We start from the raw sequence: 27,135 nt of genomic DNA, 5'->3' as shown, positions 1-27,135 counted from the left end.
ATAGATATTTTGTTATTAAAACCTTCATTATAAAAGCTATTATTAATTTGTAGTTTTAAAATGAAACAAACACGGCAAATACGATAGTGTAGTTTATTTAAGACATGGTCAAATAAACAAATATTTTTTTTAGCCATCTTTGTCTTTTATGTAATATAGTAGCTCATTTATCAATGGATGAGCGAAAAAGATTCCATCATATGCAACCATTTGTAAAAAATTTAAGGACTTGGCAAGCCAGGTAACAGGTCAATGTTTTACTGCGTTTGACAAGAGTGTTTGAAGTTGGAATATATGTCATATTAATGTGAGTTGGTGATGTAAGGTCATTAGAAAACAGTTTTAAATAGATATTTTGTTATTAAAACCTTCATTATAAAAGCTATTATTAATTTGTAGTTTTAAAATGAAACAAACACGGCAAATACGATAGTGTAGTTTATTTAAGACATGGTCAAATAAACAAATATTTTTTTTAGCCATCTTTGTCTTTTATGTAATATAGTAGCTCATTTATCAATGGATGAGCGAAAAAGATTCCATCATATGCAACCATTTGTAAAAAATTTAAGGACTTGGCAAGCCAGGTAACAGGTCAATATTTTCATCACAGAGGGTGTACTTTTTCTATCTCACATGACCACATATGATGGAGTTCAACAAAGCAGAGTTGTAATGTTAAAATTTGGAATCTAAAGATATTCATAACAATGTAAATTAATCAGAGAGATTTTATGATTTAAAAAAATACATATAAACCTTTTTTTTTCTTTCTTTTGTTTTTGCATTTTGGATAAAAACAAATTTCACTTTTGATAACATAGCAGAATGTACATATAATTATTTATTATCCATATGGTTCAAGATAACCAAGTTAATAATAATCATACGAAGCACACGTGTAATAAGAATTGTAATGACTTAATTTTGAGAAGTGACGTCATAATATGATGTTTGCTTCTCCAGTTCTAGCTCAGACTGCATTTGAAATTTGATGTCATTTCGTCGTCTCCTAGTTGTGGCTGAAACATTTTGAGTTGGGTCGGGCAATACAAAAATCCTGACACTAGTTTTGTAAAAATCAGTACGACAAACAAGCTCATATAATAATCTCTATGTACTGATGTGGGACAGGGCTTATCTACCCTAGGGTACATAATTGATGTTGGGATCTTGGCATTGCTCCCGACAATCGCAGATTTGTAATAACTTGTTTATAACCCTATCCCGCAATAATACATATGAAAGATTATTTTATCACAACAAACTTGTGTTGAAAATCTTGATTGTTTTTTAATGAAAATATACACCATGTTTTCACTTTCATACTAATATGTCCTATTACAAAAATATATGTATTGCCTTTGTCAATCTGTCAACAACGGCTTTGATTACAATTGTATTTTTTAATCTGCTGTTTTAACTTCCTCTGCACAGGTATCATGATACCTAGGTTTCCATTTGTTGAACCAAATGAAATCTGCTTCTTGTTTTATCTGTAACCGAATTGGCTATCTGTGTCTGACTTTTCCACCCAGTCAGTGTCATAAGCGTCAGCTCTTCAACCCAGTGTGCCAGGTGAAATCAAACTTGACAGAAGGTTAAGGCATCATCCAATTTATTTCTAGACCACCAGGAAGACTGAAGAGATGGTTTATCAGATGGTCCTGACTTACTACTGGCACTGCTCCAGACAGTTCAACAATTCCATTATTAATGATAAAATTTAAGCTAGCCATTTTTTCCAAATAAATGGACAATAAATGGTAACAAAATTAATTACTGAACCACATTTCCCATTATCACCATACAAACAAAAAAATGTTTAAAATTGTAAGTAATAATACTGGTTACATCATTATATTTCCCAATGTAACCATTCTTCAGAGTATCACTGTTTAAAAACTTGAAAAAAAAGCTAATATTTTGTACAAAACCATATTGTTTACAGATGACCCATATACCCAATAACACTACATGTATATATTCTGATTCACAGATGCACCACACCATGACCATCTATGTATTGGTTACACAATGATTCAGTCTCTTCAGTGATTCAGCGATTCAGTGGTTTGAGTCTCCTCCATTCCAATTTGGTCTGATGAAGCACATCCATGTTCTCATTCACCATTAGACAAACTCAGGTCAGGCCGATCCTTTCTGTAGTCCCTTCTTAGCAAACCATTCATCACTTTGATCTTTGTCAACAGCCTCAAATATAGACAATATATATTACAATCTACAGGACATGCAGATGTTTAATATCCAATAAGCTACTTTCGTTTTCTTTTTTTCTTTTAATTTCAAAGCATTTTCACTTTCTTCAAAAACAGGACAGCACATTCAACAATTGGTTGGCTACAAATCTGTTCTTGTTGCATTTACTACATATATTTTTTGGATATTTTTGCCTGCTGAACCAGTTGGCTTAAATATCAGATTACAATAATATGTTATGAGTATTGCTTTTAATACTAAGACCAGCTTCAATGAAAGTTTCTAATTCTGCACATTGTTTCAAAACTTCTGTCATGTTTTTAGATTTTCAGCTATCTTCTTTCAGGTTAAAATATGCCTATATTTTTAGACACAGTATAAATATTTTACACTGAAAAATAGTAACTTACTATGAAAAATGTTAAAATTTATTTTAATGTTTTTCATCTCACCTCGCTGAGAAGCTGTTCTGCTTTAGGATCAACTTTAGACAACTCACGAAATGCTTCATCTCCAACAAAACAGATTTCATGACCATCCTGCAAACAGCATATGATTCAGTATTGCCATAACAAGAAGTAAAATGCACAATGACTTTGAAGGACAAACTTTAAGTCCTTAAAGGTTAGCTAGCAAAATTCAAACACATTTAATCACTCCATGATCCTCTAATTAGCATAAATTGTTTTATACCATTATTGCAGTTTGAAACAACTGTGAATATGTCATCAAAGAAACGTTTTAGGTAAAGGCATGTGCACCCAAACAAAATACATACTAAAATTTCCCAAATTTCTGATGATTGTCTATGCTTATGGTGTTCACTACTACTAACACAAGATTTCATAAAACAATAATGTAACATAAACCTAAAGTCCATCTGTGTGACGTTTTGTAGTGATGCATACTTGGCGAAGTGGCATACATGTTTCATCTTTTGCTAATAATCACCTTTAATGGTCTAATAATAAATCTAAAGCCTGAACTGTAAACTTACGGGGTCAGCAAGAATGACCACTTCAACGGTCGCTTTGCCTGGAGTGTCTAGACTGACTAAAGGCATTATTATTTTCTGCTTCTCTGCTTTCACGGAGGCCTCTATACCAGCCAGCTGCAAGAGATTGTATTTTTTGACAATTATGCATTAATAATTAGATATCACCTCTAGAACTATAGAAATGAAAACATTATTGTGCAACAACAATTGAGTTACGAATAAAACAATAAAAAGGCAAGTACACAAGTGCCAAAATGAACAGACTAAAACTTAAAAGTAATTGTCATCATCAAATCAACATTCTGTAATAATTAAAATATTTTAATAAATTCTGAAGTTCATACCAACTGTATAATTTGTGTTGCTCTTCATTTAATTAACCACTTCCTGAATACCCACATACCATTGTATATCTCCTCACCTTTCTTTAGATAGAACTATCCAACACAAAATAAACTATAGGTCAAGAAATTATCTATACCTGAAATATATTTTATTGTTGTCTAAAGACCAACCTGACTGCGTGGACACGAGAAGGCAATTCTTCCAAAGGCAGTTCCATGATCAACAGGCCCTCCAATATCATGCAATTCTAACTTGCACTACAGAAATTGGGAATATATTGCATGAGTGAAATAAAGTTGGAATGACAATTTAGTAAAAAACAATATTGACTATACATGTGGTTTACCTGAACTATTACCAAAACAAATTATGCTTGAAGTATAAAAACATGATAATTTATTTATTTATGGCATAAAACAAATACTAAAGGTAATTTTAGAACAACAAAAATATTATTATATGCAATGTCCTGTGATGTAATGATAGATTTAAAAACAAAATTATTATCTAAAATATAAAGGATATTTTCCCTCTGTAATAGTAAATAGTATTAATGGTTATAATTAACAATTAATAAATAAATTACTAAAGTTTGACAATGTTTCCCTGCTATCTGAAGCAGTCCTAAACCATGCTGTATATATATTTTAGTTGCATGTGTACATCAATTCATGCTACACTGCATTCTTAATAATACAGCCATAAGAAATAAAAAAAAAGTTTTCTAAGTTATCTTTTTAATGCATTTACTACATGTACATACCTGATCATCGGCATATCCCAACAAAGCAGTTTTGTCTGTTTTCGAGTACACCTTCATCCCCAATAACCGAGTCCAGTAATCTGAAAGAAAGCAGTCGACAATAGAATGGATGTTCTTTTATAAATAAAATTAGCAGATCATCTTTTAATGTACGCAATTTAATATGGTTTTACAGACCCTAGTTTCAGCCTGTGAAAATAGACACTGAGTTTAGTTAATCTACAAACCTGCAACACACATTTGGATAAGGTTATAACAGTGAGAAGCTAAAGTTTGTGATGTTTAAACAAGGAAATACTGTCTATAAATAAGTAGAGATTGTTTTTAAAATTATGAAATATATATTTTGGGGTATTACAAAAGCCTAGATAACCAGAACTATTTCAGGTGTACATAAATTAATATTCTAAATAATAAAATGTAAGTACTTCTAATTTAAATGATCAAAACCGGCTTTAATAGTGAAAGATATGTGGTAGTGATTAAAAACTAGGGTCTGTCACTTTAAACTTGATATGAAAAAGTTGAGATGAAATGTTTATCACTTAACTTTATTAATTTACGGGGTGGGACGTAGCCGAGCAGTCGGTCTAGGATCGATCCCCGTCGGTGGGCCCATTGGGCTATTTCTCGTTCCAGCCATTGCACCACGACTGGTTTATCAAAGGCCGTGGTATGTACTACCCTGTTTGTGGGATGGTGCATATAAAAGATCCCTTGCTGCTAATCGAAAAGAGTAGCCCATGAAGCGACGACAGCGGGTTTCCTCTCTCAATATCTGTATCGTCCTTAACCATATGTCTGACGCCATATAACCGTAAATAAAATGTGTTGGGTGTGTCGTTAAATAAAAAATGTCCTTCCTTCCTTATTAATTTAGTTAATAGGAGATTGATGAATTAACAAGAATACCAGATACAGTTATTTTTACTTCAGTGTTCACTTGCATAAAAGACAAAATGATAAAAGATGAGGCAGAATAATCGTAACAGGAATCCAAAATGCTTACTCTTAAAATGCTTTGATGAATATTATTTGCATTTAATAAAGTAGTCAATATATAAAAACAACCTCCAAACTAGGATTTCAGTCTGGCTTCAGATAAGACTCAGTCACTGTAGACATTTGATGTACGGTGAGATTTTCAAAGTGTATATATTTCAAACTGTCTGCCAAAGTTGCCATTTGAATAAATGATCTTGATTTACCAATTGACTTTTCCAGATTTGATGATGCCAATGCTACTTTTACAACTGGATCTGAAAAAAGAGAGAATATTTTTAAATATTATTTAATATAATGGCATTAAAATAGCATTTCTTTTTCATAGTTTTAATGTTAAATGCAAAATAATTAAATATATTAGTTTCCTCATTTTACACTTATTATTGACTGCAAAAACCAAATGACTTAAACCAAAAATACCAACAGTAGTAAACAATATGTTCTCCCCACTTACCCATACCTACACGAATCAAAAATCTACATCTGAACATCCTATAAATCTACAAACTGTATAACGTACATGTATTGTACACAAACATGGCTCAAACGTAATGGTGGAACTAATAGCAATTGCTGTAGATGTAGCACAGGATAAATATTACTGCCCAAGGTTGAAGGGATAATATTTACTTTTTAATGTTCTGTTTATTTGTTACAAAAGTTACTGGTTTAAAATTCTTAAATGTTTTGCCTTGAACAAAATATTTAATTCTAAAATAAAATAAAAGAAAGATTTTAAATTTGTAAGTGTTATTACCAATAATCAAATACTGTGTACCCAAATATAAATCTGCATCACTAATTATAGTCCATTCCATCCTAAAAAACTTTTTTTTTCTTTTTTTTTGTAAAACAATTCAGCAGGTAAAAAGAAAAGTAAAAGTGTTTTGGAAATAACAAAACACACACACTGTTTTTGTGTGCAATTTAGAAAACAATCGGCTCAGAAATAAATAACTTGTAGTAAATTCCATATTATGAAAAAAGGCGTTCCTTATGGGAAGGACTATAGGTCTCAACTTGTGTGTTAATTACAGTACCTGCATCCTTGTCTGGATCTTTATTCTCAATGTGGAATTTGTAGCCATCTGGTGACTGCAGCACGGTCTTTCCATTCTCTTCAGTTACTGGGTAATTCTGAGCTTTAGCTCGGTCCAGTATTGCTTTACCTAGAATGGTGATACCCTGAAACAAAAACAACAATGTTTATTAATAACATGTATATACCGTTTAAAAACATTACTTATCTCAAGTCTCTCAAAGAACAGTTCTTGTTGAAGTTTAATTCACAATTACCTCATCTAATAAAAGGAATTTTTAATGACACACCATTTAACCAGCAGCTATATTGTGTTAACATAAGGTGTATGTAATTGTGACACTAAGAATTAAGAAAACAAAAGTATTCCAACTACATACTGACATGGGCGGGTGTGTAGCTAGGTATATGGATAAATGCTTATGAATATCACAAAAAATCCGCAAAACTAAAATATTATAAATTAAGTATTTCCAGCGATCTTTAAATAAGGCTGGGGGTGGCAGAGGGTACATTATTTGTTCTAATTAGTAACATTCACAATAATGAAGAATTGAATTTAACATGCAGGTAGCAAACCATTGAAAAATAACCTAAACAAGGTTGTCACCAGGTCCTCCCCCATCCCTAGGTAACTCATGCCTTACTTGCATATCTCAAAGTTTGGCCTAGTAATGCACTTGATAGGTTACTTCTTTCATTTTATACATGTATTTTACCACGCATTTCATTCAACTCGATTTTAGTGTTTTTACCCAATTATCAGTGCTGCCATTCTGCATTTTCAAAAAAACGTATGGAATCTTGCCTAAAAAAAAGTATCAAAGTGGTCATAAAAAACCATATAGGTAACCATATAACATTTGCTACATTTGTCCTACTAATGTTTGTTGCTTTATGACCAACCTCATGGAATGGTGTGTACCATGTTGTGAGGATTTGTGATTATTGAACACTCTGTTCTGCATATTTCAGTACCCTTTTACTTGGTCACTGAGAGCAGCAGGATCAGAGAGCTCTACAAACACTCCACTCAACAAAGAACAAAACACTCCACTCAACAAAGAACAAAACACTCCTGAAAAAAAAGACTACCAGTTTGAAGCACAAATCGTACAATGGTCAAATTTGAAATTAGATTTCTTACGTTATTTTTTGTAGAAAAAAGTATTTAAAAAGTATAAAAATTAGTATTTCCAAGAAAAAAGTATAATACTATTTAAAAACTGAATTATGGTTTAAGCATGTTGCCATTGGTACATAGCTCAGCTATAGGGACCATCTTTCCAGGACAGTGGTTAAGAGTGAGTGGTTAATGAGAGAGAAGTTGTGTAGTGGCCTTACACTCACTCCGAGAGGGAGTCTATACTGGAATGTGAACTCAATTTCTATTCAGCTAGGATTCCATGTGCAAGATTGTGGCAAGATTATGCTATTTGCTTATGTGGCATGTTTAGATTCCATATACATGTATAAGGCAAATAATGTGTTTGTATATTCATTTTGTGCTAAGTTATAATGTGTTCAAAACGATCAATATTTGTCTTGTGAGCTACTGTTAATCATTACAGCCACCTCACATAAAGTATTACAGCACACACCAATTCTATAATAACTTTTCAACCTCAGTGGGCGAAGACTGTGATTTCGACATTTTTCTTTTCACCTCGTAAGGAAACGAATGTAAAATTTTACCAAATAGTTTTTCTGTTCTTATATGATGTCACTTTGATGACATGACCATGCAATCAGTGTGCTTATCTGGCATGAATTGTTACTGAGTGCATTCGGACTTGCTGCATAAGCAACCACATATTAAGAAACTGCTATAGAATCATACCTATCTATTTTAGCTTTTTCCTCTTTTTTTTTCTGCAGAATGCTAGGTATGCCTCAAAACATGTAAGTCTGCCACACTGAATCCTAATTTTAAGACTGACTGCTTAACCACTATTCCAGTATGGCCAGTCAGAGACAGGACAGAACAACCAGAGTTATACACCAGGTATACACCAGGTACGGTGCACTTATTGAAATATATACTAGGAGATTTATGGGAAGAGATATACCTCTGATATAAAAGCTAGCCATGTAAATTGTATGCTAAAGGCAAGGGTCATCTATGGCTGATATCATTTGGAATGAACTGGTCATCTATGGCTGATTATCATTTGGAAAGGGTTAATGGTGACAAGCATGCCAGACAAAGACATAATACAATATCTCTATCACCCAGCAGTTTATCACAATAGACCACATTTCACTGAGTAACTGCAACTAATACTGTACATCAAACTATCATAACATGAAACTGCTTCATGCACAGAGATTAATAAATACCAAGAAATCATTTCCCAGTTTGTAAGAACCAATTCCATAGTTATAGGTCAGCTCCACCACAAAATGGTTTTCTTCAGGTCCAAAACCAACCATCGATTTGCTCCACCTGCCATCATATGGTCTGAAAAAGTCCATTACCAGTATGTGAAAAATAATCTAAAGTGAAACTGAGATTTCTGTTAAACACAGAATCACAAAGCAAACACTAACATTAATAAACACAGTTAAAAATTATCAGTCACAAGATATATTTTTATTGAATGAAAAATGTTGTTTATTACAAAAACATGGATATACATGTATGTAAAACATATTTAAGGCTAAACAAAACCTATTCAGGCATATATACACAAAGAGTAACTGGACAGTGGTTATTGTCCTAATTTAAGATCGGCTTTCTCTTGTGAAGGTTAACACGGTGATTGCTGCGAGGCTTTGCCGTTCGATCTGATATAACAAGACAGACGTACGGGCTCCCATTTTTGTAGGGGGACAGGCTGAACAAAAATGGATGAATCTGGATAACAACATTTATTCATATTATCATTATTACCAAACAGCAATATACATGTTGAATTGCAAACAAATCACTATGCATTTTTACATGGAATACAACTAATTTTGAGACTAGAATGATGGAAATACATGGTAAAAAGATCTTAGGTAAGCACATTTTGCCCAAATATCTCCATAATTTTTGCCCATATTTGAGGTTTTGCCCCCTGTCTCGTATGCTTATATCTTAAGACAGTAATCAGTTATTTTATTTATCCAGCAAAGCTACAAAAAACAAATGATATTAACTGTTTTATTTTACACAGTAGGTCCAAGAATATTGAAAACATTGTCACCTTACAACTTTGTCATCTAGAATATTTATACACTAAAACAAAATAGTTCTTATTAAAATATATATTTTATAATATTACATATCTTGTTATTAAAGTTATTTATTATTATATTTAAACATCACATAGTTTGTTTACATTTTAGGGTCAAAGGTTAACATTCCTTTGCTAATCATAATTAGGGTAAAAGTATTTTTTTTTTTTTTATTCAATTCTCAATCTGCTAAATGGCACGTTGGGTTACAGCAGAAAAATATTTTACAAAGAAAATCTATTCTGAATTTCTTTCCTGACAATCTTTTCTTTAAAAGCATTACAGGTACATAATACAATCAACATTATTTCTAAAATCTACTTCTTACACATTTATAAAAATATACTAGTAGTCTTACCCATTACAAGATGCTTTACACCCTTCTTCAAACTCTTCATGCCTCAGAAACTAAAACATGATGTTAAATCAGTGAACATTTCACAAGCATGTTGACAATAAAAGCAAATAAACTCAATAATAAATATGCATACAGTGAGTAATTAACAGGGGCAGATCTAAGAAGAGAATATGAGGATCAGGCCCCCCCCCCCCCCCCCCCCCCCAACCCCAGGATATATCACAGGTCCTTTTAAAATATTTTCAATCAGACATTTAGAAATTACATGGATAGTTTGTCTAGATACACAAATAAATATGTTAGCATCCAAGTTATATATCATAATGGTGTATGTCATGTTTATGTGACGGTGTACATATCATGTGTGTGTGAAAAGTGCTGGTGAATAACTTTTACTGACCTGGTGTTCCTTTTTACAGTTCTTGCCCCCACTCAAACATCTTAGATCCACCCTTGATGAATTTGTTTTTTATTTTTTAGGCTCACTATAAAATATTGTTTAAATCTGTAACTTCACTTTTAATTGTTGTAACTCCATACAGTGAAACCCCTCTAAACTGGACATCCATGGGACAAAGGAAAACTCTGATTTCAAGGGAATTTCGGTTTAGAGAAGTTCTGTTCTGTATGAATATTTAAAACAAACATGGAAAATGTTCAGATTTAAGGATTTTCATTGTTTGTGGATGAATGTAGACAGGTTTTTAAAAATATGTGTAGCCCATTCAATTATGCATGTACTTGATACAACATCATATATTAATTAATCACAAAAGTTTACTTTTCTTTAATGACACCACTAGAACACTAATCATCCATTATTGGAACTTAAACATCTGGTAATTCTGACTTATAGTGTAGATGAAACCTGCTACATGTTTTCATTCTTAGCAAGGAATCTTTTATATTCACCATCCCAAATAGGATGGCACATACCACAGCTTTTGATATCCCAGTTGTGGTGCATTGGCTGGAATGAGAAATAGCCCATAGGCCCAGCAATGGGGATCAATCCCAGACTGCACATCAGGTGTGCGCTTTACCACTGGGCTACATTCTGCCCTTATAATTAACAACAAATTAAACAAGATAATAGTAAATTAACAAATTAAAAATAATCTTTTCACAACTTACATAAATTGATTGAATTTGTACATAAGTACGTGTACCTTCATTCCAAGAATTTTCTGATAAAATTGAGCCGTTTTAGTTCTGTTGCCAACTTTGAAGACGAAGTGGAGAGCACGCCGAGAAGTCATTTTAACTAAAATCACAGAGAGCTGCAATGATGGGAATGTCACTCACCACAAATATTTCAAATGTTTGCTTCATAAATATGTGCTAAGTTGTTTTTTAATTTTACTACATAAAACACTACTATACAAATTTTACTACATAAAAGAATACTGAAATCTAATATCAGTAACAAATAATAGTTTATAGTTTTAAAAAAGTTAAGAAAAGACAAATATTTCTTGCATACCCATTTAAGAGAACACCAAAATATTAAAGAGTTAAGGTTTCTCTTCTACGTGAGTTGTGTAATGCACCTCATATGTGTGATTGTATCTAAGTCAGGGTATTCCCTTTGCATGGGCATGTGAATTGGATTTTTACATGTAGAAGACAATCCACATTTGTTCCCTCATCACATTTCCTGTAGTAAATGTGCCCGTAATGAACAGCCAAGCAATATACATTAAGTTAATGTGTGAAAGGACATTATGAAATTAAATAAATAATTTTATTCTTCATATATATCTGTGAAATCAATAATTCAAAGCAGGCATGTTTTTAATCATTGTAAAGTCCTAAATCTACCTCGGTTTCATGAAAGACATATTAAATTTTCCTTGAATCAAATAGTCCAATATTTTCCTGCTAACAGTAAAAAATTAGCATATATTTAAGAATACAGTACTTATATAAATGCTTTGTGTGCATTTGTAATACCACAGTTCAATGTGAGAAAAATGTCCCTTTTTTATGTTAACTATTTGTTTGCAACATGTTAGCAAGAAATCTTAAACTCTCTATTGTTAGAGATTGACGTAAATACATCCAACTGGCTGCTTCTTGGTAAAACTTACATAAACTGTACAGCTAGATAGTAAATAGAAAATATATCTTTCTATAAGTGTACATGACAACCAATTGTACTCCAGAATGCATTTAAAACATTTCTACAGGGAAGCATGCCTCCGAATCCACCCCCACCCACCCTCCCCAGCAGTTTTGCACCCTTCGGCGTCTCATTTTACATTTCGCCAACACTCTGAACAAAAATCCTGGGGGAAACACTGAGATACTTACCAGAAAATATGTCTTGGTTTAGACAATATTTACTGAACAAGAGATTACAATGGGGTTGGTCTCAACAGACTCGGCCTACATTACGGTAAGACCTCTCCTCACATTTTACAAGTGGATTCATTACAAGGTATGTACATATAACATTATTGACAGACCTACATATTCTTGCAGAAAGAGGAAGAAAGAGAGAGGGTCTGAAGAAGTATAGGGGGGATATAATTAAAAGGAAATTAAAGAATGCCTTGAATGGTGATGATTCCTAACATATCAATTATAAGTTTATTTATTATAATTTTATTGATTTAAAAAACCAAACATCACCAAACAAAAAAAATCAATGCATTCCAAATCCATATTCAAGAAGGAAAAAAAAAGACTCAAGTAATAGCTGTATATAAAATAGTAAATATGTGTGGTGTTTTAATAGCACAGATTTGATTGGAAAAGACATTCAATATTTTTTCAAACCAACTTTTTGAGGATATGTATGAAACAGAATAATATACTCAAGAATGTCTATTAGATATTTTATGTCATTTATTTTAAATGTGTTATTTATGCTTTTTAAATATTTAACATCAAACATAGGAGGGTTATTGTTGTATTAGAGAGGAAATCTTTGCCTACCCGGTGGTAGGCAGAAAGAAATTCTGTGTTTTTGCTATACATATATAATTATCTCTGACAGAGAGAGCGAACAGAACCGTTCAATTGTCAATCTCTCAAATGGCTGATACTCAGGCTAGAAGACACCATTATGTTGAGATAGCACCTTACACATTTTAAACTATACTGACACACAATCAAAAACGCAAAAACAACTTTTCATTGCAAATAACGACAAACTATTAATGAATTGATGGATAATGTAATATGACATTAATGACTGGTATTCACGAGATACATTCACATGGAAACATGTCCAGTTATCATCAGTAATTGAGTTGCATTCGTAATTGAAAAGTTCAACCCCCCCATATCAAGGTCCACCATTGGCCAATGAGCATGCGTGAAGACGACAGGGAAAGGATTGGCACAAACATCTCAAATAAGCCACAGGAATGTTCCTCCACTCCTCCTGTAATGCCTGTGCAAGATTAGCGATGTTACGCAGTGGTGGCTGGCGGTGACATACACATAACATGTAACGTAACTCATCCCACATGTGTTCAATTCTGGTGAAACGGCGGGCCAGTCATAACGGTGATACCGGCTTGTTGCAGGAATGCCTGGGTAATTCTTGCAGTATGTGGACGGGCATTGTCTTGTTAAAACAGAAGGGGACCTCCTGGTCTTCGGTGATGGCGCAAAAGTGGCTGGAGAACTGGTCTTAGAATAACGTCAACATAACGCTGGGCTGTAAGGGCATCGTGGACAATGATGAGATCACTCCTGAAATCACAGTTAATTGCCCCTCATACCATCAAACAACTGCCGCCAAACCGATACGTTCCCTCACACATCCGTCAGCGTACCGTTCATGGAGTCTCCTGTACACATGTGCTCTTCCATCGGCAAAGGAGACAGAGAAACGGGTCTCATCTGAGAAAACAATGCTCCGGTAAAAGGCTGGTGGATGATTACCATTCTGGAGAGCAAACTGTAGTCTCGCAACACGATGTCGCGGTGTCATGATGTTACCGTTGTACGGGCGTCTGCATCCGAGTCCAGCCATTCTGAGTCAACGGATGACCGTCATCGGATGGATATGCCTTCCATGACGTCCTATCATGTTGCTTGCTGTCATCGTCATAGTTCTGAAACCGGTCATGGAGGTGGTGTCGTCGAATCTGCCGATCTTGGCATGGGGTCGTAACGGGACGTTGACCAGGTCGAGGTCGAACACAGACACTCCCGGTCTGTTGATGACGTTCAACAAGTCGTCCAATAGTTGATGGATGGACTCTGAAGGTCCTAGCAACTTGGCTTTGCGAAGTCCCTTGAACCATGTCCAATGCTCTCCCTTTGTTCTTTTCAGAGTCGTGGCATTCTTAATGTGACGAGGAACATGACACCGTTACGTGACTTTTGTGTCCACATACTGGCATTTCACATGCATTGCATGCAGCATGATTTAGATTTCACACCATTTTGTGTGTTTCTGCTACTGTATGTGTAACGAGAACAAAACCAGGATTAAAACCCAGATAAAAGTACCAATCAATGCCTTCCTCTCATAAATTGTTATTTTAAGTCCAACAAAATATTGAAAAATATCTGTTTTGTGTTTTCATTATGTCAGTATATATAGCTACTTATTTGGTTTACTTTGAGTTTGTTTAGATAACGAGAATGAGATGGAACCATCAGCCCAAACTTAGATGGCATTACTCCTTCCATAAATCAACGTGGATTCTGCTATATGCCTAGGTGTTGGTATTGGTCGGTGGTTGGGGTTATTGGCCGTTTTGATGTAAAAAAATATATATATTGAAGATAAAATGAAACAAAAATTTGATATTATTACAAAATTTGGCTGAAAAACTGTCTGCACTTCTAACAGTGAGACGTAAACAAATGGTAGGTAAGGTATCAGTTTTTAAAAATCTAAAAATCTCAAATGCCCCGAATCATAAACTCACAGGGATTTATCCAGGCGTTTTGTTGGTCTGAACATGGGCATAATTTCAAAATGGCTGCCATAACTTATATATGCAAACACAATGGCAATCTATTCTTAAGATTCAGTGAACAAATACATGGAATTATCAGTGCTGACTTATGTATTCACACATATTCTTTAAAATTCATTCAGAGATATACAGATGGAAAGTAAAATTCAAGATGTCCACCTTTGTTCAAAGCTAGTTTCTCAAAAACATAAATGATAAACAAATAGAAACTGTTACATATTTATTCTGCTAAGATAAATAAATTTTACAACCAAATATTATATAAAATTAGTCTAACATTTCTTTTACATATCTAGTTTTATAACAAATATCAATCACCAATAGTATAAACAAATAATTATCACTAAATTAAACCTTATACAATTTTACTTTGTATATAAAGTATTGATGGTAAAACACTATGTGTACTACTTTCAAACTATTCTTTACAGTTCCACAGAGAAGCCCCCTTCAAGCCAGAAATGCCCAACTGATAGGCCAGTACACCAGGACCAGCCAGCTAAAGATTTTTTCCACAAGTCTTAACAATGAAACTGTTGACAAATTGCTTGGTTTCACGAAACATGTTAACATCAAGTTACCCAAGAACATCAGTTAAGGACCACACAGATATTTAGGGAGGAAACCCGATGTCGCCACTTCATGGGCTACTCTTTCCGATTAGCAGCAAGGGATCTTTTATATGCACCATCCCATAGACAGGATAGCACATACCACGGCATTCGATGTACCAGTCATGATGCACTGGATGGAGCAAGGAATAGCCCAATGGGCCCATGTTTTAGTGTTGAATTATGCCCCTGTTTATACTCGTATGTGTTAATTTCACAATTTCATTTTTATACACCCACCTATGATGAGTCGTATTATGGTATGGCGTTGTCTGTCCATCTGTTAACTTTTTCTTGTCCGGACCATATCTTGCATACAGGACCATCAAACCTCACATGTAGGAACTACTTGGGATGGCGGTGTGTTGCATACTATTACTAGGTCACTGTGACCTACTTTTCAGTCTACTGCACATAATAGTAAATCCTTGTCCGGACCATATCTTGCATACAGGACGATCAAACCTCACATGTAGGAACTACTTGGGATGGCAGTGTGTCACGTACTATTACTAGGTAACTGTGACCTACCTTTTATGGTCTACTGCACATAACAGTAAATCCATATCCGGACCATAATTATTGTAAGTTATGGACAACACTAGTACATGACATACATGTACTTATTAAATTTATTGAACTTTCATATAAATATATAAAAATGTAGGAACATCTTGGGATGGTGGTGTGTCGCATACTATTACTAGGTCACTGTGACCTACTTTTCATGGTCTACTGCACATAACAGTAAATCCTTATCCACATCGTATCTTGCATACAGATGCATACAGGACCATCAAATCACATGTAGGAACCACTTGGGTTGGTGGTTGGTCCAAAACAAACTGTTCATCCATCCCATTGCAAAAATTTCACATAATATACTATCATGCCACTTTCTTTTAATTCAATAATCTGCAAACTCAAACATTTTGATATATAAAAATTGTGACTTTTTTTCTGTGACTTTTTTTCCAGTTACCAATTAGGCCTGGGGCCAGCTTACTGATTAGGGTAGATAGGACCGCAAAACTGGCAGAATTTCTCTGTGGCATCGGGTGGAACATCTGCTTAAACCACCAACATTGAAAACAAAGAACTTTGACAAAAACTGTTTCATTGCCTAATATATTTTTAATTAAAAGTTGTGACTTTTTTTCCTGTTTTTTTCCGACTTTTTCACCTGTGACTTTTTTCCTAGATTCTATAAAAACACAAGCCTAGGTATACTTACCTAACCATCTTTACTTCAAAATGGACTTGTATTTCTTTATGAGATACTTACTAATATAACAGTTATTAGTAGCAGATAAAAAATATTTTATCAATGTTGTTATATCTGTCCTGGCTCTTAGCTTTAGTTTTGTGAATGTTGTAACACATTCCTATTTCTTAATTACACATTGTAACTTTTAAGGAAGAAGTTGCATTCAGGTTCCTAGTAAGATGAGAGAATTCAATTACAATGAGAGAAGGAAGGAATGTTGTATTGAACAACGCATTCATATTTTTAACTACGGTTATAATGCATCAGGTATATGGTTGAGGACCACACAGATAATAAGAGAAGAAACCTACACAATAGTCTTTCTTATTGGCAGTAAGGGATCTATTATATGCAGTATCCCGCAGACAGGATAGTACGGGATGCAGATGAGAAGGCTGTGATATGTACTGAAAAAAGAAATAGCACAACAGTCCACTGAAATGGATCAATCCAAGATTGACCATGAATCAGGCTTTACCAGTGGGCAACCTCAATACAATGATATGTGAAACTGGGAATATGTATATAATTGACAAAATTTCAGGTATTATCGTTTATTTAAAATTTCAGGTACATGTATTATGTTTAACTGAAAATATCTCGCCTCACATCAATTATCATATTTCATTAAAACATACAAACACACCTGCAGTTTTAATGAATTGTGTGTGACAGTAACACAGTTGTAATAGATAATAGAAACATATGTTTATAATGCGTCCCATGGGGAACACATTTTTTCATGTTATGGAATTTATTACAAGTTATTTATTTCTTGTTTTCTAAATTACACACAGAAATAGTATATTTTTGTTATTTCCAAAACACTTATTTTTATTTTTACGTCAAACCAAACATAAATTATTTACAAAAACAAGAAAACATTTTTGTAGGAGGATGGGACGGACTATATGTAATATTCCAATCAGAACAGTCCCCTTCCCCACATGCTATATTACGTTTGTTGTTTTTTTCAATGTATTTCCGGGGACACATGACCTGACCCTAAAAACACAACTAGTCAGTCTAGACTTCCTCTACACAATTTCCTGCACACGCACCTGTTTAACTAAATATTTTGTTTATTGCAAATCAATTAGTCCTATATACATTGTATAAATTTTGCAGCTAAATATATAATTTAACCTAAAAACATTTACATATAGTAACAGTACTTGTTTTGTTTACATCAAAATATTTGTGTAAACATATTTATGTTAGTCTTGCATGCCGATTATTTAACGTCGGTAGATGCCCAACATGTTAAAATGAAGCCATTATTGTATACATGATTATAAGCATAAGTGGCAGGCAAAACAAAAAATTTAATATTTTAAAAATAAACCCCCCTCAACAATTTTACCTCCACCCCCCCCCCCACTCAAAGAAAACCCCAGTAACAACATATATATATATCTGTGTGTGTGTGTGTGTATATATATATATATATATATATATATATACTATGGAATGCTTAATGGTGCATAATATTAATAATTGCAGGTAGATAGTCGATTGTAACTATTAAATTAACAATGAAATTGTGTCCGTTACACTATGTCCATTACACTGGACTCGCTGTTCTGATTTGTTGCATATTTTCAGAAATAACACATTTATTTGCGTCGTCAGTATTCAATTAAATTTAACATACGTCATGATGTACGATTTGTTACCCGTGTTTATTCCACTGAAAAATATGTGCATGTTTGCTCCCAAAACCATCTTTATTACTGATTGAGACAGTAGAAACCTTATTGTTAAGTGAGGAAGTGAATTTCTGTATCGTTAGTTTCATTATTAACTAGCCTACTGCATAGGCCGTAGTTAATAATGCAGCTAGCCATACAGAAAATCGCAGCTTGTCATTTAGTCAAATTAATATACATTTCCGTTTGTACACAGTGTTATATACACAAACACATGAACATTAATTGCAAAATATCAAAACTTTATTAAAATGCCGTTTTAACGAGTCAGTCATTCTGTAAAAGAAGGAGATTGCACACAATCTGACAAACAATAATAGTAATATAAAACTTTATTCCCGTCAAAAAATAAATGAACAAGTCGATGACTACTCCACAATTCAGTAGTAACAAAGGGCCTTTGTTGCAAGTGACTGGAGCGTGAACGCACTGGAAATAATTTAGCGGCTAATTGGGGCTGCTTAGCGCTATGCAAATCAAGGGCAGATAAGTATGTTTCTAATAGAGGCTATAGGCTATGTTTTTATATAGCATTAGTGGCTATAGCACTTTTATTAATTAATATCAGTAGGCTGGTGGCAACATATCCTGAAAAGAACAACTCTTCCCAGGATATTGGTTTAAATTAACACACACACTAAACCTGGCCGGCGTACACTCATTTTACAGAAAAAGTATTGCATTTGCATGGGCTGGAATTACCACCAAAAAAAAGTCTTCAATGTCCGCAAGTTACACGTTTGCAAACCATATGCATTTCCCTGTCAACTTCGGTCTAATAGTTTCCACTACAAAGCTGTCGGTCATGAAATAGTCAAACACCAGACTACTTGTGCAGATACATTTTTGGATTTTTGTCAACTAAATGGAAAAATAACTGTGATCTGTGGCCAATAAGCTAATGTTTGTCTGCATATCCCATTCTGATTGTACATACCTCTTCATGTTTTTTAAATAAAAACAACCGACTATTGGCTCTGCTTATATTGGGTGCCACTTGTGTGGAAAGGTATGCTCACTTTTTACAAACACCTGATATCATCACTGTTGTAACAGTGATTCATCACAGCATGCCATCACAACTGTCTAAATATATATTATTCTGCACTAAAGACAGTGTAGGAAGGATAGGCCTTGTCCTGAGAAGTGGCAATCATGGGAATTGTCACAACCTTGCCAAAACATCATCTCAACTAATGCCTTGTGTGATACCATTTTGAAACTGTTACTGTCATTCAGATTTGGTTTGTTGGACAAGGGTATGATGAGGCAGTACCCCAGGAATATAAAATGTGCAAGGTTACACATAAACAATATTTGAAGAATATGGATCAGGTCCATCTATACACGACATGGGCGTACATAGGATTTTGAAAAGGGGGGTTCCAATACATAGGATTTTGAAAAGGGGGGTTCCAATACATAGGATTTTGAAAAGGGGGGGTTCCAAAATAGATTGCAGAGATATTGGGCATATATTTCTATGTTGAGTAAATATAATAATGTCAGATATATTAAATTATTAAAAAAAGTGATTTCAGGGGGGTTCGGTCGAACCCATCGAACCCCCCCTATGTACGCCCGTGCACGACAATTCCCATATTTGTCAAGCAGGTGGTATTGAGTCTACTTGTCTAGGGAACAAAATTTGTTTTTAAAAATTGATTTTGGAGGAGGCACATTTTTTTGATCTGTTGAATTCTGCTTCAGGTGGATTAATTGTATGAAACTAATAATTTGCTGAATGATCCAGAGTGTAAGGTAGGGTAACTTGGTGATTGGATTCTCAACATTTATGTTATTTTATGCTACAGATAGTAATTATGTGAAAATGGATAAACCGATTTCAGGGCAAATAGGTTGCACCCCATGTGTAATTTCAAATGCCTATTGGAGCACTGGCAGAACAGACTATGACACAATGGTGCACATGGAAGGAAGTTGGCAAAGAATGGATGATTGCATATAAGAAATGGAAATGAATTGGATGTATAAATTTCAGTTTTGTCTTTGAATGATAGGCTAATTGAAGTTTTGTTTTTATTTTTGTTTAACGACACCACTAGAGCACATTGATTAATCAATCATCGACTACTGGATGTCAAACATTTGGTAATTCTGACTCGTAGTCTTTAGAGGAAACCTGCTACAATTTTCCTAATGCAGCAAGGAATCTTTTATATGCACTTTCCCGGATAGCACATACCACAGCCTTTGATATACCAGTCGTGGTGCACTGGTTGGAATGAGAAAAAGCCCAATGGGCCCACCAACGGGGATCAATCCCACACCAACCGCACATCAAAAGAGAGCGTTACCACTGAGCTACATCCCATTCACAATATATAGGCTAATTGATTAACTGTACGACCATGTTATATGTGAAAATCATTAATCTACAATGTAACATACTAAAATCACTATGGAGGAATTGTTATTTCAATGTTAATGTTAGCAGCCATCTTGAAAAATGAAAGCCATCTTAAAGGAAGGGACAGTTAAGGCATTTGGCCTTGTATGCATATTCAACAATATATAATGCACATTATTGCTTAATATCAACAAGTTAATTAATAAACACCGAGTCATTAAAATTCGCTCTGGGTGGGAGCTGGAACCTGGGTGTGAACTCAGTACCTACCAGCCTCATCCGATGGTGACGTAATGCAAAGGGTGTACCCATGTGACACGCTGGTACTGGTTAAGAACATGTAAGTTTAATGTCAAGACTGGACTCTTGATGAACTAGACTCGACTCGAAAACAATCAAACTAAAGCTCTGTGGCATTAGGTTTAGAGGGAAAGTAGTATCTTAGACACAGACGCTACCGAACTATTTACACATAGTACTCTCTAGCCTAGATGATAGATCATCAAGATTAACACAGGCTTGCACATGCATTCACGGTTAATCTTGATGACCTATCTCTAGCCCTCCCCTACAACATATCAATAAGGGAAGGGCTAAAACTTACACGAGCTGGGACTACATGATAGACAACGAATCAACACAGTTCGTGTGTAAACAATTAGGCCTAATATTATTTTTCCTTTTAAAATAATTTTAGACAACTGGATGTGACAGAATATAAAATAAGCATATAATTTATTTGCCAAAACTATGCTAAATCAATATGTCATTATCTAAAACTACAATATTGGTTAGGTAAACTTCACACCTTTCCCCCTCAAACTGTAACTCGGCTGCAGTCCACGAATCTAAACGAAGACACCTGACAAATCGTAATCGACCGAAGTTGTTCCGAATGGTCCATTTCCTGCAAACTAACTTTTTCAAAATGTCTGCGCCCATTGGAAGGGTTACTCTCGCTTCAAAACCTGATATTTGGAATTATTTACGGCTTTTTCATTATTCTGTCAGAAAAGTATGGATTTCGCAATGTTTTTATTGTTGTAAGGCAAACTAATAAATTCGTTATTGAAAGTATTTGGTGTATGTGGATATTTAATCTAAAATGTATCTTAATATATTGTATTGTCGTAGTTATCATTCAGTAATCACTTCGATTGTTGTTTAAATTATAAATATAATAGTTGTTAATACAAAGTTATAGAATAAATGATGGTATGGGTTGGATCTCAAATCCATTCTTTAAAAATAAATTTCCCATAAAACCCCCAAAACAACAACAACAAAAAACTACCAAAAACATCAACTAAACGGTATAATATCCGCCCTGTCCCCTCCATTATTATTTTTAGTTAGGGGTTAGGGTTTAGGGTTAGGGGTATAATATCCGCCCGGTCCCCTCCATTATTATTTTTAGTTAGGGTTAGGGGTTACGGTTACGGTTACGGTTAGGGAGGGGGGGACCGGGCGGATATTTTTCCCACCCGACGTCAATCTATTTCTATGGACGTCCGAATGAGTCCCCTGTCCTTATTTTACATGCACTGCATACGATTATATTTGGTCAGGATTAAACGACGTCCAAGTGCATATTACATCTTAAAATAATATCTATTCAACATGAAATGTGTATTGGACATTGTTTTGAATAATAGTAATAATCAACAAACAAACAAAAATACTCTAAGGCTGTCAAATTTACTCCACAGTGTGGCACACTATCAATGTACAGATAGCGACTAGTTTGCACAGGGCTTTATGGTTTACATGCGACAATAGGGTTAACATTTATTTTAATGGTGTTATTTTTACGTGTATTATTAATATTGAATTTATGGACCACCACACATCGTTTCCAGTTGTTTGGAGTTATTTTTCTTGAATATTGGTCAATCAGAAGTTGTTTCATAATATTAAAACATTTTTATTGTGTATTTATTTTTACAGAAAGTCTTCCAAACAAACACATCAAAACGACAAATCTCACAAAAAATTCTGCATACCAAGGTGTTAAAAAATCCCAAAGAACTGCTGTTTGAAAAACTTCAAGATGGTGATAAACGATTTGGGTAGATGTCTTTCATTATTATTATAGTTCTAATTGTTTAGGTGCAGGTTGTAGCTGAGAGCTTGTCTGAGGTGTGATGGGTCACAGGACTCTGGTACTACATCCAAGACATAGCTGCTTTAATGGTAGGAGTAGCCTGTATGATGGCAGGATGTTTGCTCTCCGTCTCTCAGACAAATATGGAAATACCATCATACCTATGGTTTAAAACGTACTGAGTTTTTATTAGTCCAACTGAAGGATACTATAAGTTTCGTCTCAATCCTTCTATCTGTCTGTTTGTTCCACATATACTTTGCCTGGGATCGTAGTCATAACGGCCCCAGTACTAAACTGCCTTAACAATAATTGGTCAAAACGGCCCTAAAAAAGTCAAAACGGCCCTTAACAAAAGTCAAAACGGCCAAAGTTAAAAAGTCATAATGGCCCTTGAAAAAAGTCAAGACGGCCTTAGATATAATACTTTAAGAATGTATTTCATCTACACAAGTGTCAAGAAATGCAGGAGAGTCTCGATGCGTCCTTCAAAATAAGGATGTGTGTTGATCATGACGGTATCAAAGATCGGTCTATCGGTCTTTTCAAATACAAGGTCAATTGGTGGTCTTAATTATATTAGTAAATTGGGGAACAGGCCCGTTGTGGCCCCCGGGCGAGCAACACCACTAGGAACTCATTCAGACGATACGCACTCACCCGGAAAGCCTAGATGGTCCACTACCATGTTCAGGGCCGTTTCATCATGGGGGCCGTTTTGACCACATACCCTTTGCCTGATATTTTTTCGCAATGTCTCAAGATGCAGAGCTGAATTTTTTTGCATAACTTTATCATGTACAGATCAAATTTGACTTTCATGGAGATTTACACATTTTTCACAGTTATGACCCTTGAATGTAGGAGATAAGAAAAGTTGTTGGGCCCAGGAGGGTACACATGTATTGCTTTAGCAGAACTCTCAGAATGCTTGTCCAACAAATATTCTTTTTCTTGTAGTCAGATGTAACAATTTGTTAAATCTCTGTTGTTTTTACAGACAGATGATAATTGCTGCTAAATCTCGTAAAGAAAGAACAAAGAAGCAAATCATTCTTCTGGAAGGTCACCGTCTCGTATCGGATGCCATCATATCTGGGGCGGAGGCAAGATGCATCTACTTTAGCCAGCTCGACTCTTTGAAGAGATTTCCTGTCCACCAGACCAGTGCTGCCCTCTATAAAGTACAGTATCGACACATGAAGTTCTGGTCCGATCTTGAGACTCCACCTGGCATCATGGGTAGGAAACCACTGTCAAACATTTAATACATAAACATAAACATGATAAAGTCAAAACTCAGAATGAATGATAACAGAATTTTCTAAGTAGTTTAAAAATATATACTTGCCAAATTTAACATTAATTTACGTTTGATGATTTGGCGAACAACATCTTAAACCCTGAATAGTGAAGTTTCAAGTCACTGATTTACTTCTAGATATTATTTTTGTATTGGAGAAATAAGTAAGTACTAAGTATGTATATCCCTGCACCCACCTGGCATCCTCATCCTCTGCCGCTAATAAAGCTGGTCTGACCCACTGCACTAACGACCGCCGGTAGTAGGGGTGCATAGTAAGTGGTTACAAGTGCCTCTTAACAATGCCAGAAGTAACTACTGAACACTCCCTGAAGTGGTCAGACTAAGCCCACAGCTAAAAGCTGAAGGGGAACAGGTGTGTGACAGATCGCCACAAGAGACAAGCACCTGTTGCGGTTGGAGAGACAAGGACTGGGATGTGGAGAAAGAAGTTGAAAGATAGGAGGAATTGCCAGATCGGGAAGAAATGAGATGGAATTCAAAGGAGAGAAAGGAAAGGGGGAACTGTGATAGAAAAAAAAGAAAGAAAAAAAAGTATAATATAAAAAGGAACAGAATTTTATAATATTGGCAAATGTTATCTTCAGTTGTATAATGGTCAAGCCATTGGACATGGCCATTACACTGAGTTACAAAATGCACTAACAAATAACCATTAACCCACTGTCTTGGACAGATAGGCCAGATAGCGAGGTGTGCGTCCAGGATAAATCTGAATGCTTAGGACAGCATGTTTGAACTCTAATTGGTATAAACATGAAAATCAAGTTAAAAGGAAATGAAATGGTAATTTTTTATATTTTTGAGCAGGAATATTTGAGATGCCAAAGGAAGGAGAGACTGTAAGTGAATTAGAAAACCCTTTGCCAGTAACCATCATCTGTGACAACATCCGTGATCCTGGCAACATGGGAACACTGATTAGGACAGCCACAGCAGCAGGATGTGAACGAATTCTCACTACAAAGGGTTTGTCACAATTGTTATATTCAGGGATCGAAATTACCTAAACATGACCTTTGTAGCCTTAATAATCAATAAATAACACAAATTCATACTGTTTTTCTTCATGAACATACTAATGGTTTATTTTTTATTATTTTAAAACATCATATTTACAATGAAGTGAAGAACAATAATTTGACAAAAGATTTTAAAAGAGAATTATGTGCAGGAATTAAAATTATGTTTTAGAATTTGCATGAATGGTGTAAGCATGTCAAAAAATAATCTGTACTTTAACATTTTAGAATCTGTTCACTGCTTGTGGAAATAAAATTGCATAGTGTATTTTACTATCATAGTACTAATCTATGTCGGTCTTTAGTAATTTCATGTCAGTAAAATGGACTAGTAACAGGTTATTATGTTTACCAAACAGTGGCATGTATTGTAGTTGCATTCATATTCATCACTGGCTGAACCAAATACACAATTACATATGTTAACTGTGCAGTTTCTTTCTGATAAACTCCAATTCAATTATTTATGTGGTCTTTTTGGTGTATTAGATCAAGCTTGTAGGGTGATACTTAGCCTATACATATTTTCCGAGTTTGCATAGTTTCGTTCAACTAGCGTTACATTCCTTACAAGTCATGAATATGAATACATATTCATATACGTCTTCATATCCATGATATATATTATATCCATCACCATGCATATTTCTTACACTTCTAATGTTTCCTGTATCTTTCTTTTCCTTCAGGATGTGTGGATGTCTGGGATCCCAAAGTCCTTAGAGCTGGAATGGGGAGCCACTTCCACATCCCAATTTACAATGGTCTTCCCTGGGAACTACTGGTCAACTATTTGCCTGGTGAGACTCAGATTCTGATTGCCGACACGCTTCACAACATTAGGAAGAGAGACCACCAGGCAGTTGATGCCGACATGTTGGAACCCTTGGAGGAAAGTCATCAATCAGATGAGGATGTCCAGTCAACTGACACTGATCAAGATGACAGTGAATCTGAAGACAACTTGTTCAAATCAGATTCCCATGACCGCGGAGAGACTGTGAACAGTAAACAGTTGAATCGGTATCACAGAATTCCACTCCCTGCCTCGGTTTATCATCAGACTAAATACCAGAATCAAAACATTGCACTCGTTATCGGAGGAGAAACTCATGGTATTAGTGCTGAAGCAAAAAGGTTGGCATTTGACCGTTACGGACAGTATGTGACAATACCTTTGTCTTCTGCTGTGAACAGTTTAAATTCTTCCATATCTGGCAGCATTATCTTGTATGAAATACATAGACAACTGATGTCCTTAAAATAAAAATATTAAAGAAACAAATGTCATTATTATGATATATATCTGCTTGCGTGCATGCAGTGCATACATATTGACCCAGTTAGATGCTTCTGTGACATTCTTAGATGTTTAATTAATCTTTTACTCTTTAAGAATTGGAGGTTAACTTATCCAGAGTATGCTCTTATATTTAGTATGTATGGCTGGATTTCCATTACATACAACCACCTCAAGTTTTATCAAATTGCCTCTTTAATTTGTTGCAGTCTTTTGCTCAACAAAATAAGCAACTAATGATGAAAATCTCTCATTATCAGTTCATTTTGCATCTGAAATCTATGACCCAATTGTTGACATAATTTCTGCATCCTGGCCTAGTGTTCCCTCCAATACCCAATGTCTTTGCATATAAAAGATCTTAGCCATTATTTAGTAGGAGTAGCCTATATAGTGGTGGCTGGATTATTCTAAAGACCATACAGTATTACAATAATCATGTTAGACTTCCAATAGCTGCATCTTAAAAATGCTGGGGTGTCATTAAAATAAAAATATCTTTATTTCCCTCAGCTCCTGCAAAAATTGTTTT

At 34.7% G+C, this 27,135-nt stretch overlaps 3 protein-coding genes across 7 annotated transcripts in view; 2 read left to right on the top strand and 1 right to left on the bottom strand.

Annotated features, from left to right (window-relative positions):
* The window catches only part of LOC121368279 (replication protein A 70 kDa DNA-binding subunit-like), a 45,839-nt gene extending 43,886 nt beyond the window's left edge, over positions 1-1,953 (top strand). Inside the window, exon 19 of the mRNA XM_041492935.1 lies at positions 875-1,953. The gene's annotated coding sequence lies outside the window, so the exon portion shown is untranslated. The remainder of the gene's footprint in view (positions 1-874) is intronic.
* On the bottom strand, positions 426-21,755 carry LOC121368281 (glyoxalase domain-containing protein 4-like). 2 transcript variants are annotated; one of them, XM_041492942.1, is made up of 11 exons: positions 21,662-21,755; positions 11,119-11,213; positions 9,950-9,999; positions 8,710-8,830; positions 6,371-6,515; positions 5,534-5,584; positions 4,326-4,405; positions 3,733-3,819; positions 3,218-3,331; positions 2,673-2,759; positions 426-2,214 (listed from the first exon to the last, which is right to left on the bottom strand). In XM_041492942.1, exons 2-11 carry the CDS (start codon positions 11,206-11,208, stop codon positions 2,149-2,151), a joined length of 891 nt encoding a protein of 296 aa, XP_041348876.1. In that variant the 5' UTR covers positions 11,209-11,213; positions 21,662-21,755; the 3' UTR covers positions 426-2,148. The 2 variants fall into 2 exon arrangements, with proteins under 2 accessions (XP_041348876.1, XP_041348875.1); XM_041492941.1 differs by lacking the exon at positions 21,662-21,755 and adding an exon at positions 21,124-21,409.
* LOC121368280 (rRNA methyltransferase 3, mitochondrial-like) lies at positions 21,458-26,588 on the top strand. 4 transcript variants are annotated; one of them, XM_041492938.1, is made up of 5 exons: positions 21,458-21,499; positions 22,801-22,922; positions 23,958-24,199; positions 25,092-25,250; positions 25,993-26,588. In XM_041492938.1, the coding sequence occupies exons 1-5, from the start codon at positions 21,473-21,475 to the stop codon at positions 26,568-26,570; spliced, it is 1,128 nt and encodes a 375-aa protein (XP_041348872.1). In that variant the 5' UTR covers positions 21,458-21,472; the 3' UTR covers positions 26,571-26,588. The 4 variants fall into 4 exon arrangements, with proteins under 4 accessions (XP_041348872.1, XP_041348873.1, XP_041348871.1 ...); XM_041492939.1 differs by having other exon boundaries at positions 21,485-21,503; XM_041492937.1 differs by lacking the exon at positions 21,458-21,499 and adding an exon at positions 21,726-21,868.
* Positions 26,589-27,135: the final 547 nt, after the last annotated feature.

Source organism: Gigantopelta aegis, chromosome 3 (genome assembly GCF_016097555.1).
Source record: "Gigantopelta aegis isolate Gae_Host chromosome 3, Gae_host_genome, whole genome shotgun sequence".
Lineage (NCBI taxonomy): Eukaryota > Metazoa > Mollusca > Gastropoda > Neomphalida > Peltospiridae > Gigantopelta > Gigantopelta aegis.
Note: the sequence above shows the minus strand (reverse complement) of the source record. Positions and strands in the feature narration are given on the sequence as shown.

Bases quoted from the DNA above. Each gene is read 5' to 3' on its own strand.
- LOC121368281 (XM_041492941.1), bottom strand. From the start codon at position 21,193: ATGTTCTTAACCAGTACCAGCGTGTCACATGGGTACACCCTTTGCATT. The intron at 8,831-9,949 runs GTAAGACTACTA...GGACTTTTTCAG, and splicing joins TGTAAAGCATCTTGTAATGG to ACCATATGATGGCAGGTGGA. The intron at 3,820-4,325 runs GTATGTACATGT...CAATTTCTGTAG, and splicing joins TGGGATATGCCGATGATCAG to TGCAAGTTAGAATTGCATGA.
- LOC121368280 (XM_041492937.1), top strand. From the start codon at position 21,749: ATGGTCCATTTCCTGCAAACTAACTTTTTCAAAATGTCTGCGCCCATT. The intron at 22,923-23,957 runs GTAGATGTCTTT...TTGTTTTTACAG, and splicing joins GATGGTGATAAACGATTTGG to ACAGATGATAATTGCTGCTA. The intron at 24,200-25,091 runs GTAGGAAACCAC...ATTTTTGAGCAG, and splicing joins GACTCCACCTGGCATCATGG to GAATATTTGAGATGCCAAAG.